We start from the raw sequence: 12,496 nt of genomic DNA, 5'->3' as shown, positions 1-12,496 counted from the left end.
ACAGTGGCAAGCCTGAGACAGGTTTGAAAGGCTTCTTCTGTTGGTGGCACAATCAGTGCTGCAGCTCACTAGTAGCATTTAACATACAGGCCCTGGGTATATATATCACCTTACAAGGGACTAACAAGTAACTGAAATATGTCATTTAGGTATACACCAATTACACACATGTTTAGGAAAGAAACACATGAACTCTAGCACTGATTAGCAGAGGGAAAGTGTCCAGAGTCCGAAAAGCCAACAAAACGATGGTCAGAACAAGAGGAGGAGTAAGACAAAGAGTTTGGAGGTAACTGCAGAAAGGGCAATTTTCCACAGTCACCCTAGGGAACGTTATAAAAAGGTGGATAGAGAGTCCCAGGGACCTCATTGCACCCACCTGCAATGAATATTTGACCTCCGTTGAAACGCCTGTTGGTTGTAAACTGTACAGTTAATAGTGGAACAAAGGATTCAAGCAGCCAGTATGTCTCTTGCTAATGCATTGTTCGCAGTACAGGCTTGTATTTACATCAGTGTGGCAGCAGCACATGTGGTGTGATATGGCGGACTATTCCAGTCTGCACCTGGAACACAGACTTAAGTGTACGCTGTAGCAAAGACTAAGACAGAATACCATATTCATAATACGGCCCAGGAAGTCACCAACTCTAGCATTTAGTGGCTACACTTCCATTAGTTTACAGTTGGCATAAGGTGCCCCTCCTTACCAAGAGTATCACATGCATTTTGGTGGATAAAATATAAAATGGACCTTTTAGACATATTGGGGATCTTCCATACATTAGGGAGCATGGAATAAGGCAAGCCTCTTTGACACATTATGGGCATTATAGGTATTTGTGTGGCCTATAAAGATGGCAGCCCTGGCATAAGATGTATCCCTTTGGCATAATGTGTGCCTCCAGTTGCAAGGCATGACAACCATGGCAGATGATGGCCACCCATGGCTTTTGTTGGGCATTCTGGCAAAAAGAGGATGATTCTTGACATTTGGTGGCTACAATCATCCTACGAAGGGCATCCCTATCATGTGATTACGGTATTTGAGCATGTGAAGAAGATAACCTGGTGTTTGGGTTCAAAACATTCTAGTTACTGTAGGAGAAATGGTGGTATTGGGTGTGATGGTGCTTCAGTAAGTAGTTTAAAATATTGAAAAGCTTTTGTTGGAGAGAAGTGGGTTTATTTACTCCCCAAAAAAAACATGCGATTTATGTCTATTTTTAGAAAATGTCAAATTGATGATAAGGATCAAAATAATTGACTTTTCATAATATATTTTATGCTAATACTTGAATGACTATACAAACTGAGTTGGTGAAACCTTTGCCTGATATTATTTTGGCCTTGCCACAGAACACTTGCTCCTGTGATTGTTATTTCTTGATTGATGGAAATAGAATCATTTATGTTGATAGAGCTTTTAATGATTAGGGGAGAGGATGTGGTATAACGGTCAGAGTTGCCACCTTTGGAGTTGCAGAAGCACAGGTTCGAGTCTCGGCGGCGGCTCAACATCCTGTAATTCGAGGCAAATCACTTCATCTTCCAGTGGCTACAAAAAATTTATGTGTCCTTGTGCAATGTAACTGGTGCTCATGTAAAACGCTTCAATACCTTCCGGTCGAGCTCGCGCTATATAAAACTGCAACAAAAAAAGGTACTATTGTCTCTATTGTTGTTGAAGACTAGATCTGCACAGCGTTTCACTTTCTCGCCCTATTCACTCGAAGTAAATTCCCGTTCACATTGTATGGCTTAAAGTTTGCTTGGGAGGTGCCCAGCCTCTAATAAAATGTTTGGAGGTAAAAAGGAGCACATTTTTGTATTTCTTTATTTATGTTTCTACAGCTTTCTATTGTAATAAGAGATGATAAGTCACGATTGTGAGCCAAAGAACCTTTCCATTGGCGTGATGCCATGATGTATCGATATTAGTAAATTGTGTGTTTTTTAATTACATTTTTGTATTTCTTGAATCAATATTACGTACGTGCATCTTAATGCACTGTGCATCTGTTATGGCAGAGTATGCTGAATAAAGAGTTCTTGACTGACAAGTGAGCAAAAGTACCACAAACACCATGACAAATATCACATTACAAACCCAGATCATGTGAAAGCCTGGTACACCTTACAACGTTTTAGCCATTTAGGTTTTAGTCTCACCTCTGCCTATCACTCGGGGGAGATCAAATATGTTTAGCACACTATGGAAGAATTGTGATAGTCCAAAGGTGCCAGTTAATTTGACAATCGTACCATCAATTAGCAAGTTAGCTACTTGTTTTTCCAATGTTTCCCAGAGGATATCCCCCTAAACATGCCTGAGCATTGCCAGCATAGTCAGGCTTACTGTGTCGGTTGAATTGGGTCTGCCTACTTACGCCCCCTATTTTAAATGCTCACCACACCACTGCCTCTGCCCTTTATAAGGCTGAGATAACAAGGTCATGGCAGGCCTCGTTATAGACATTTCGGTGAGCCATTTATTGTCTACTCAGCTGGAAATAGAGTGAGAGACACAACATTGGAGCATGTTGTGCACCATCAAGGCATGATGCAGCAATACTGACCTGATCTTAATATTCGCGAGAGATGTTGTGAAGACCATGGGTCTTATTTACAAGCTCCTTGTGCCACTTTTGCGTCATTTTTAACATGGGAAAAATGACTCACGGGTGGCGCAAGGGGGCTGTAAATAAACCAGCATTTGCTGTACTTCACCTGGTTCTTTCTCTACTCTTACGTCTTATCACTTATGGCTGACCCTCAGCCCTGGAAGTATTCTAGTCTATAATCTGGGATTGAGCTGTTCCCTGTAGTTCAATGGAGAATTCTGCCTTCTTGGAAGGGGGTGAATTAGCACAAGTGTATGTGCCGTCCACTTGACAAGCAGGGGCTACAGTGGTCAATCCTTCAAAACTTATTCCAGGAAAGGGCCTCTGCCTGCCAGCAACCTAACACTTTTGAACATCTGAATTATCATCAGCGGCAAAATGGACATGACCGCATAAATCGATGCTCTCACTGCATCCTGCTTCCCCACCCTGAAGATGCTGATGAAGATCTTCATAGGGCTCCCAAGAAACTCCTGAAAAAGCATCTCTCATGCCCTAGTCTTCACCAGGTCGGACTGTGGTAACACACTATATGCCAGGAGGACAAAGCAGCTCTCCAGAACACTAAGAGCCATCCAGAACTCTGCAGCCAGATTCATCCTCAGCCTTCCTCACTGAACTCACATAACACCACACCTCAGAGAGCTCCACTGGCTCCTGATACACAAACACCCTCAGTACAAACTCCTCACACACACATTCAAGACACTATACAACTAAGGCCCGGTGCTTAATTTGTGCCGGTGCATAGCGCCAGTACTTATTTCTCAGGGCTGGGTCTACTCCACAGCATGTGTGACTAAAAAATGACAATGAGTACACCTGTTCACAATGAGTTCTGTACTCTAACTCTGTCTCCCCGGTGAGGAGCTGAGCTTGAGCAAAGTGCTGATAATAAAAATATGCTTTCATTCAGAGTTGCCGGTGGGCGGGCTACAGATTGGGCTGAATTTGATCCTGTGTGGCTGCGGCAGACATGTGCATGCGTAACCTTTTTTAAATTCCTTGCTGCCAGCCTGCCTTATATTGGGTCAGATTTCTAGGGCAGGAGAACAACACTGTTTTTCAAGACTTGAAGTAGGTAGGGAGTACTAGAACCGTTTGCACTTCCCCCTAGGATGACGTCACCATCACGTGACTATAAAGGGGGAAGTGCATCCACTAATCATCCTGTTCTTTTTTTTCTGCGATCTACGACCCCGTTTCCTGGCTGTGCTGTTCGGGGGCTGCCTGTGTTCATGGTGAGCTCCCTACTGTTTGCTTGTTTATGTGCGGCGGCGTGCTTTAGCGGCCGCCTTGGTTCTCGCCCTGCCATTTCCCCCGCGCTGTCTCCTTTTTGGGGCTATTATATTACACGCGGCTCGCGTTAGCGGCCGTCTCTGTCTTAGGCTATTGTTTTTCACGCGGCTCGCGTTAGCGGCCGTTTATGCCCATTGCTCTCACCGTTGCTCATCGGGCTTTGGTTGACCTGCTCCAGTGGTCATTCCTGGGTGGGTCTCTGGTCCTTTTTCGCCCTGCATTAGCAGGCAGGGGCTTTTTGTGGAGTTTGTGATGTGGCTCTTGTGCAATTAGGGGGCGTTTTGGCTGCTGGCTGGTCCTTTTATGCCGGCCCATTTTTTTCTTCCTGGCACAGGTGTTCGGGTCCTCGGCCTATATATGGGGTCCTTCCTGTGTGTTTTTTTGTCCTTGTTTTGTGCCTGTTGGGGTGTTTTTGGACTTGTGCTTCTGCGATGGCTTCTGATGCCTCTTCTTCTGCGGCCCCTCTGGATGCCCTGCGCCTGATTATTAATGAGGCTGTGGCTGCTGCTTTCCTGGCTAGGGACGCAGCTGGGCCTCCTCCAAAGGTGCCTCGTGTTTCTTTGGATCCTCAGGCTGAGCCTGAGGAGGACGTTGGTTCTGATGAGGATGAGGGTGTCCGTGGTCGTTTTGTTCAGGGTGCTGAGCTCGCTGAACTGTTTACCCCTGTGCGGTCCAATTTGGGATTCTCTCCTCCTGCGGCTGCTGTTGTTGAGGATGACTTTTTTACACAGTATGTCCAGCCTGCTCCGGACTCCTTTCCTTTACATGGGGCGGTGCGCAATGTGCTGTCTCACGAATGGAAGGAGGTGGAAAAGTCTTCTTTTCCTCGTTTCCTGGCCAGGCGTTACCCTCTTGAGGGTTTTGCTGCTGAATTCCCTCAGGCTGTGAAAGTTGACAATTTGATGGCTGGCCTTTCCTCTCAGGGTTTGGTCGTTTCTGAGGACGCCCTTCCTGCGGACACTGTGGATAGGCGTGTTGAGGGGGTGGTGAAGCGTTCCTATGCTGCCTCTAATTTTTCTGTCCGGGCTCTAACTATATGGTTCAGTCGCTCCTTAAGGATTTCCAGTCCCTGTCAGTTCTGCTGGACAACGGCGAGGATGCCACGCCTCTTTTGTCTCTGATGGAGTTGCAGGTGCGTTACCTGTCGGATCTTTCCTTCGACAATTTGGGGGCGGCGGCGGCTGCTTCTGGTGCTTCCATTGCTGCCCGTCGTCATATTTGGATGCGTTCCTGGAAGGCGGACTCTTCTCAGAAGTCAGTCCTCCTTAAGTTGCCCTTTGAGGGTTCCAAGGTGTTCGATCCTCAGCTGGAGGGTATGGTCAAGCAGTCTGCTGAGAACCGCAAGCTCGTGGCTACGGTCCGCCCTCCTTCTCGGGGTCGTGGATTTGGTTATCGTCACGCTTTTGGGCCTCCTGCTCGTGGCACTTCTCAGCCCTTTCGTGACAGGGGTCGTGGCCGGGGGGCCCCTGGAAGTGCCAAGCCCCGGGCCACTGCTGGTGTTGCCACCCCCCCTTCCTCCTCTTCTCAATGACTGTCTGCCTGTGCCAGTTGGTGGTCGCCTCCAGTCCTTCCGCGCCCAGTGGTTGTCGGTTCCGGATGCCTGGGCGGTTCAGACTGTTTCGGAGGGTTGCCGGATCGAGTTTCCCTCTCCTCCCCCTCCGGGTTTTGTTCAGACTCCCCTGACCCGTCTTCCTCTGCGCAGGGATGCTTTGTTGACCGGTGTGCGGCTCCTGTTGGAGAAGAGGGCTATTGTGGAGGTTCCTCCTCTGGAGAGGGGCAGGGGTTGCTATTCAATCCTCTTTCTTGTCTCGAAGAAAGACACTTCGGATCTTCGTCCTGTTCTGGATCTGAAGCGGGTCAATCGCTACGTTGTCCACCGTCCGTTCAAGATGGTGACGCTCCAGTCCATCCTGCCTCTGGTCCTGCCGGGAGGCTTCCTGGCGTCCCTGGATCTGATGGATGCATATCTGCACGATCCTGTCCATCCGGAAGACCAGCGTTTTCTCCGATTTGCTGTGGGGGCCCTTCACTATCAGTTCCGGGTGCTCCCATTCGGCCTTTCATTGGTGCCCAGGTTATTCACCAAGCTCTTGGCCCCTCAGGTGGGTATTCTTCATACCAAGGGGCTACTGGTGTTTCCGTATCTGGATGACTGGTTGATTGTCTCTCCTTCTTTTTCACAGGCTCTGTTGGATGTGGACCAGGTGTGTCTTCTACTGGGGTCCTTTGGGTTCCTTATCAACCACAGGAAGTCCTCCCTGTTGCCCTCCCAGTCGCTGAAGTTCTTGGGGGCTCTCTTCCGCATGGACTTGGACATGGTTTTTCTCTCGCAGGAGCGCCAGTTGACTTTGTTTCGTCACCTTTCCTGGCTCTGTCCCAATCCCGGGTGTCTGCCCGTCTCTGGTTGCGGAGTCAGGGGGAGATGGCGTCCACTCTGCATCTCCTTCCTTGGGCCATGCTTCATCTGTACCCCCTGTTGCATCATGTCCTGTCGCACTGGGATCCTGCCTCCTTGGACTACGAGGCTCTGATCCCTGTCACTCCGGGGATTCGGGCGGATCTCCAGTGGCGGTTGTCCCCTCTCTCTCTTTCCCGGGGGTTCGATCTCCTTCCTCCTCAGTCTGTGGTCGTGTTGCCCACGGATGCCAGTGCTTTGGGGTGGGGTGCCATTCTGGGTGCCTCCAAGGCTCAGGGTCGGTGGTCCAGCTTCGAGTCCCTCCAGTCGTCGAACTGGAAGGAGTTGAGGGCGGTTTGGTTGGCTCTTCTTTGGTTCGCTCCTCTCCTTCGGGGTCGGGCGGTCTCTGTGCAGACCGACAATCAGGTGGTTCGTGCTTGTGTGAATCACCAGGGGGGCATGTTTCGTGCTCTGTTTCTCCTCTCCCGGAAGATCGGCCTTTGGGCCGAATCGAATCTCTTGTCTCTGACGGTGGTCTATCTTCCGGGGAAGGAGAATGGGCCTGCGGACTCTTTGAGCCGGGTGTTCCCCTCTTCGGTGTCCCTCTGTCTGTCCCAGGATTTGTTCGATCTGATTGTCCTCAGGTTCCGCCTTCCTTGGCTGGATCTTTTTGCCTTGGAGGATTCCGCCCTTCTTCCTCTGTTTTGCAGCATCGTTCCCTCTCCGCTGGCGTGGGCCACCAATGCTTTCTCGATTCCTTGGTCGATGGGTCTGCTATTTGCCTTCCCTCCATTTGCCTTAATTCCGAGGGTCCTCCGGAAGATTCGTTTGGATCGGGCGGAGGTTCTCCTGCTGGTTCCGGAGTGGTCTCGGCAGTCTTGGTACCCCCTTCTACTGGCCTTTTCTGTTTGCCCTCATTGGAGGTTTCCCCTGTCTCCCTCCCCCCCTGAGGGCTCCTCTTCTCGGCCTTGCCTCCCTACGTCGCCTCCGGCTGGGGGTTTGGCACTTGAGAGGTTGAGTTTGCTGGATCTGGGGTGCTCGGTGGAGGTTGCCCAATGTCTTCAGCTTTCTCGGCGTCCTTCCACTTTGCAATTGTATGCCCGTCACTGGAAGAGTTTCTCTACTTGGTGACTTGGGAAAGGTCTCTCTTCTGCCTCCTGTGAGGCCGTGAGGGTGTTGGACTTCTTGCGGGATAGTTTCGTCCTGGGACTTGCGGTTTCTTCCCTACGGGTTCAGTGGGCTGCCATTCTTGCTTTTCGGGGTTCCTCTGTTGCCTCTGTCTCCCCGTTGGTAGCTCGCCTTCTGAGAAGTTTCTTGCTTCAGCGTCCTGTCTCCTGTTCTCTTGTGCCTCCTTGGGATCTTCCCTTGGTTCTGCGGGCTTTGACGGGTCCTCTTTTCGAGCCTTTGGACTCCGTGGCCCTGAAATTCCTTTCTGCTAAGGTTATTTTCCTGGTGGCCATTACTTCTGGGCGGAGGGTTGGTGAGATTGGGGCGCTGATGGCTTCCCCGCCCTTCTTGCGCTTTTGCGATGATAAGGTGATTCTCCGTTTGAGTCAGTTCTTTCTCCCTAAGGTGGTGTCTTCCTTTCACTGTCAGGAGGATATTTTTCTCCCGGTGTTTTTTCCAGCTCCTGCCTCTCCTGAGGAGGAGCTCCTCCATTCGTTGGATGTGCTGAGGGCTCTCCGCATCTATTGGAGCGTACGGCCGGCTTCAGGAAGGTTGATTCCCTGTTTGTCACCTATGGCCTCTCGGCCGGGGCTTCGTCCTTCCTTTTCCACTTTGTCTAGGTAGGTCAGGGGTGCTGTGGTTTCTGCTTACGAATCTGCCCACTGTCCTCTGCCTTCTTCTGTTCAGGGTCGGTCGACTCGGAGCGTGTCGTCCTCCTGGGCCATGTTCAAGGGGGCCTCATTGAGGGACATATGCAATGCTGCCACATGGGCTTCTCCCCATACTTTTGTTACCCATTACCGGCTTCAATTGGGGATGGCGGCCTCTGCTGATTTTGGAGCTCGTGTCCTTTCTGCGGTGCATGATTTGTGAAATGTACTGTTTTCTGTGGATTAAAATGGACCTGTTTCTTTCTCGAAACTGTTTGGTCTGTTTTTTTCTTACAATCTCCGTGTGCTTGGGTATGGGCTCACATGTAAGGAATGGGACGGGGAGACAGGACGAGGAGGTAATGCCCGGTTACTCACCGGTAATATCCATTACTCCGAGTCCTGGTCTCCCCGTCCCATTCCTGAGCCCTTCCCTCCCTCCCTGGTTTGGGTTTTCTTTGGGTGATTGTCTGTTTTTCGTTCTGGTTTCTTTGGTATTCTCAGGATGATTAGTGGATGCACTTCCCCCTTTATAGTCATGTGATGGTGACGTCATCCTAGGGGGAAGTGCAAACAGCTCAGCTAGGTAGGGGTTTCTGTAGGACAGACTAGCTGCTCACATGTAAGGAATGGGACGGGGAGACCAGGACTCGGAGTAATGGATATTACCGGTGAGTAACCGGGCATTAAGAGGCATACAGGGACGACGCACCAGCGGCAGTATAGTTTGAAGCAGTGTGTTGTGTGCAGTAGGCCTTTCTGCCACATCCAAATGGATGCAGATTTATGACTTTCTAAAATTCATAAAACGTTCAAGAAATATGTCTGTGAAGCTACAAGAGCCACAGGACACCAGGCGCTCTCTTGGATATTTTGTTGTAATTCCTCTTTTTTTGTGCTAGTCCTAGACACACTACTTGGCACCCTTTAAGTGACTGTGACATGCAGCCACATCTGGCTGGTTAAGGGTGGAATCATGGTTGAGCAGGGTTCAACTAGCCTCAGTGCTGAGGTGTCCAGGTCTAACTGGACTCGCGCTGTGCGGAGGCTAGGCCTCAGGTTTCGCTACGGAGCAGGGACAACACGGATAATCAGTGGTAGTCACTGGGGTAAGAACCCGAGCGGTCTTATATCCCTTTATTTAACCCCTCGGGTGAGCCCGCCCTCGGGTGTATGAATGCGTGTGTGCATGCATGAACAGGCCGGGTGGCACCGTTACTACAAGTGCCTAGAACCACATTAAGAGGCACACAAGCACCAGCGGTACTAGCAGTCCGGCAATATCATTTGAAGAGCAGTGTGTTGTGCCCAATGTGCAGCAGCAGGCCTCAGTTAGGCATTTCTGCCAATTTTATTGACAAGGGATGGATGGTGTCAATTAATTAGGAGATATTTTTGGAGGTCATGGGACCTCGATAGCGAAAAGGATAAAAAACAAAGGGGTAGATTTACAGGCCCCTTGCGCCACTTTTGCGTTACTTTTAACATGGGAAAAGTGACGCAAAAGTGGCGCAAGGGGCTTGTAAATCTGCCCCAAAGAGCGCTGAAGGCCATGCAAATATTTGAAAATGAAGGAGCAAGATGAATACTGGATGGTGTTTCACTTTTAACATGGATTTTTTTGTAGTCACAATCGGATACACACCCAGGCCGATTATTAAATTGTGCTTGTGGAAATTATTAGTTTTATGAATGGAGTCAGCGTTTGGGATCTTGGTGGAGGATGCAGCGAGGAAAGCTTTTTTTCACATGCAAAAAAACCTAAAACTTTTAATGTGCAATTGCATGATTTTTTGGTACTGACACATGCATAAATATACACTCTGTGCTATGTGCAATTACATCTGTGAAACTGCCACCATCTCTTGGACTTCACAATAAAATTCCAGTTCTGCATAGGGATATTATTTTTGTGGTGAATTAGCAAACATTGGAATAGCGTAGAAAACGGTAAACGTATAACCTTTCCAGTAAAAGTAAACACAAAGGCCAGAGAGTTGGTCCTCCCAGAAACTTTAACCCATAAAGTAGTCACATGCTGGAATGAAAGAGGGCTCCAAGAGTTCATGTCATCACCATGATCTCTGTGAGGAAGGTCACCGCTGTACTTCCTCACAAGAAGATATTGTACAAATAATACAGAACAATGATATTTACTTAACTTAATGTTAAAACTTTCATAAGATGCATGTTTAAGAGGAACTTGACTGGGTTTTGCAATATTTGCACGTCTGGTGACAGACATTTCTCACATCCTCCCCTGATGACACTCCACCATGTGCCAGGTTTGTACTTTCTTTGCCCAGTATCCCAGCCACTGTATGCTTAAGTCTTTCTTCTCTGAGGTCAGCCACCCACAGTTGGGCTAGGTTCTCCCATGCTTTTGTAGTGGTTGTTTTGGAGTTTCTGAAAAAACTTGAGCTTTCGAGATACATTTGGTAATGCTGCTAGGGCAGACGACCTCCACTGTGTGTCCCTCCTCTGAAGAGAGAGCAACCTGATCTCTTCATTAATCTGGAACAGGCACAGTAAAGTGGGAAGTTTTAGTCAGCATCCAGTTAAATTAATATAGATGTCTCCCACGAACATAATCTGTCAATCCGGAGGGTGCTATTTTACAGCTGTTATGTTAATAAGCCACTACAAACAAGATGGTGGCCAACTGAACAGTCCTATAAAGCCTTGTTATCAGGGTAAATAGGGCTTGTTTCTCAACATGTAATAGTCCATAGGGCTCTGGAAATCCTTACGCTGGAGCTGCATTCACATTATGCAAGTGAAGACATTGTAAATAGCCTGTATGGAAGTGCTTCCAGTTTCAAAAGAGCAGGAAACTGAAGCACCGAGAAATCAACTCAATCCCCCTTTAGCCCTATTCACACAGACTAGTCAGTCTGTGCATGAAGATAACTTCATCGTCCGCTTTCCTGATCACTGTCCTAAGTCCTTACTTCGTGAGAGTCGTATCCCTTTTCAATGTATCAGCCATTTTAGCTAATTTACTCCCAAAATTTGCTTTAAATGCACTTTTGATTTCATACTTTTCAAAATTTTCACGAAACGGGGGAACCACCTATCAAAACCTTACTTGAGGCAGGCACCCTTACTGAAGTTCAGATCGGGTATTACCTCTGGCTTTCAGCAGTGCCATTTGAGGATATGGGTGGAGCCAATAGAGCAAGTACGCAGAGCTGGGGAAAGTGGGTGTGGCCTCCGACAAACATTTGAGCACCTGGACTTCATATTTTACAAATTAAGCACTGCTGAGGTCCCACCTATCTGAACAGTCCCATGTCCCTCCACCAACCACCTCCTGCAGGACCTGTACTTGCACACATACCTGTCATACATAGAACCAGGTCAGGAGGCTTGGCATTTTCTTACATCACTCATAGACCTCCCACTCCCATCATAGTCTGCTCCTCTTATTGAGTTCTACAAGAAGATGAAGACCTGGCTTTACAATTAACCAACCTACGCTTAGTAGGGCAAGGCACACACACCTGCTCAATACCAGGATACCAGGTGATAGTGCGCTTTACAAATACACATAATATAGCGTGACGTAACTGAACCAAGCCCCACATGCATCAATCTAGGATTTTGCATTTCTTAAATAGCGAAAATTAAGGAATCGCTATTTAGGAAATGCAAAATCCTATGCATCAAGAAATCCTAAAAGTTTTTAGGATTTCTTAATTTTCGGAAATTGCGATTGCTTAATTGCGAATTGCAATTAAGGAATGGCATTACATTGATTCCTATGGGCCTAGAGGCCCATAGGAATCAATGCCGTTTTGCATTTCTTTTGTTTTGCACTCGCAATTTGTTGATGCATTTCAAGGGTGCAGAGGGGGGTCCAAAGGACCCCCCCCTGCACCCCTGAAATGTATTTTCAAGTGCATGTTTCACACACACATGTCCACACACATGTCCTAAGGACATGTGTGTCTGTAACATGCATGTTTAAAAAATGCATTTTTTTGCTTTTTTTAAAATTTTTGCAAATTAACACGAGGGTCAACCTCGTGTTAATTTGCACCTCCTATTTTAGAATTCGCATTTTTTAAAAAAAATCATGCATTGCATTTAAGGAATCGCACACATGCGATTCCTTAAATGCAAACGCATTTTTTAGAAGTGCAAAAAAGTCCTAAAAGTTTCATGCATAGCAAAAAGTGATTTTGGAATCGCAAACGGCCGATTTTTCCGATTCGCACCGTTTGCGAGTCCAAAATCCTTTGATGCATGTGGGGGAAAGTCCTTTCTCTTGTTCAGGTGATGCCATTTCATTCTTTTCAATTAAAACGTAATCTATATCTCTTGCTTCTCGCAAAAGAGTGGCCTTTTTTAATACCATA

The 12,496-nt window shown here is 47.9% G+C and overlaps 1 protein-coding gene across 1 annotated transcript in view; it reads left to right on the top strand.

Annotated features, from left to right (window-relative positions):
• The first annotated feature begins 4,354 nt into the window (after nt 1-4,354).
• The window catches only part of LOC147693026 (uncharacterized), a 78,762-nt gene continuing 70,620 nt past the window's right edge, over nt 4,355-12,496 (top strand). Inside the window, exon 1 of the mRNA XM_086939572.1 lies at nt 4,355-4,653. Within this exon, the coding sequence (XP_086795698.1) occupies nt 4,355-4,653 (299 nt within the window). The remainder of the gene's footprint in view (nt 4,654-12,496) is intronic.

Source organism: Lissotriton vulgaris, chromosome 9 (assembly GCF_964263255.1).
Source record: "Lissotriton vulgaris chromosome 9, aLisVul1.2, whole genome shotgun sequence".
NCBI classification, from domain to species: Eukaryota; Metazoa; Chordata; class Amphibia; order Caudata; family Salamandridae; genus Lissotriton; species Lissotriton vulgaris.
This window is presented reverse-complemented; position numbering and strand designations above follow the sequence as displayed.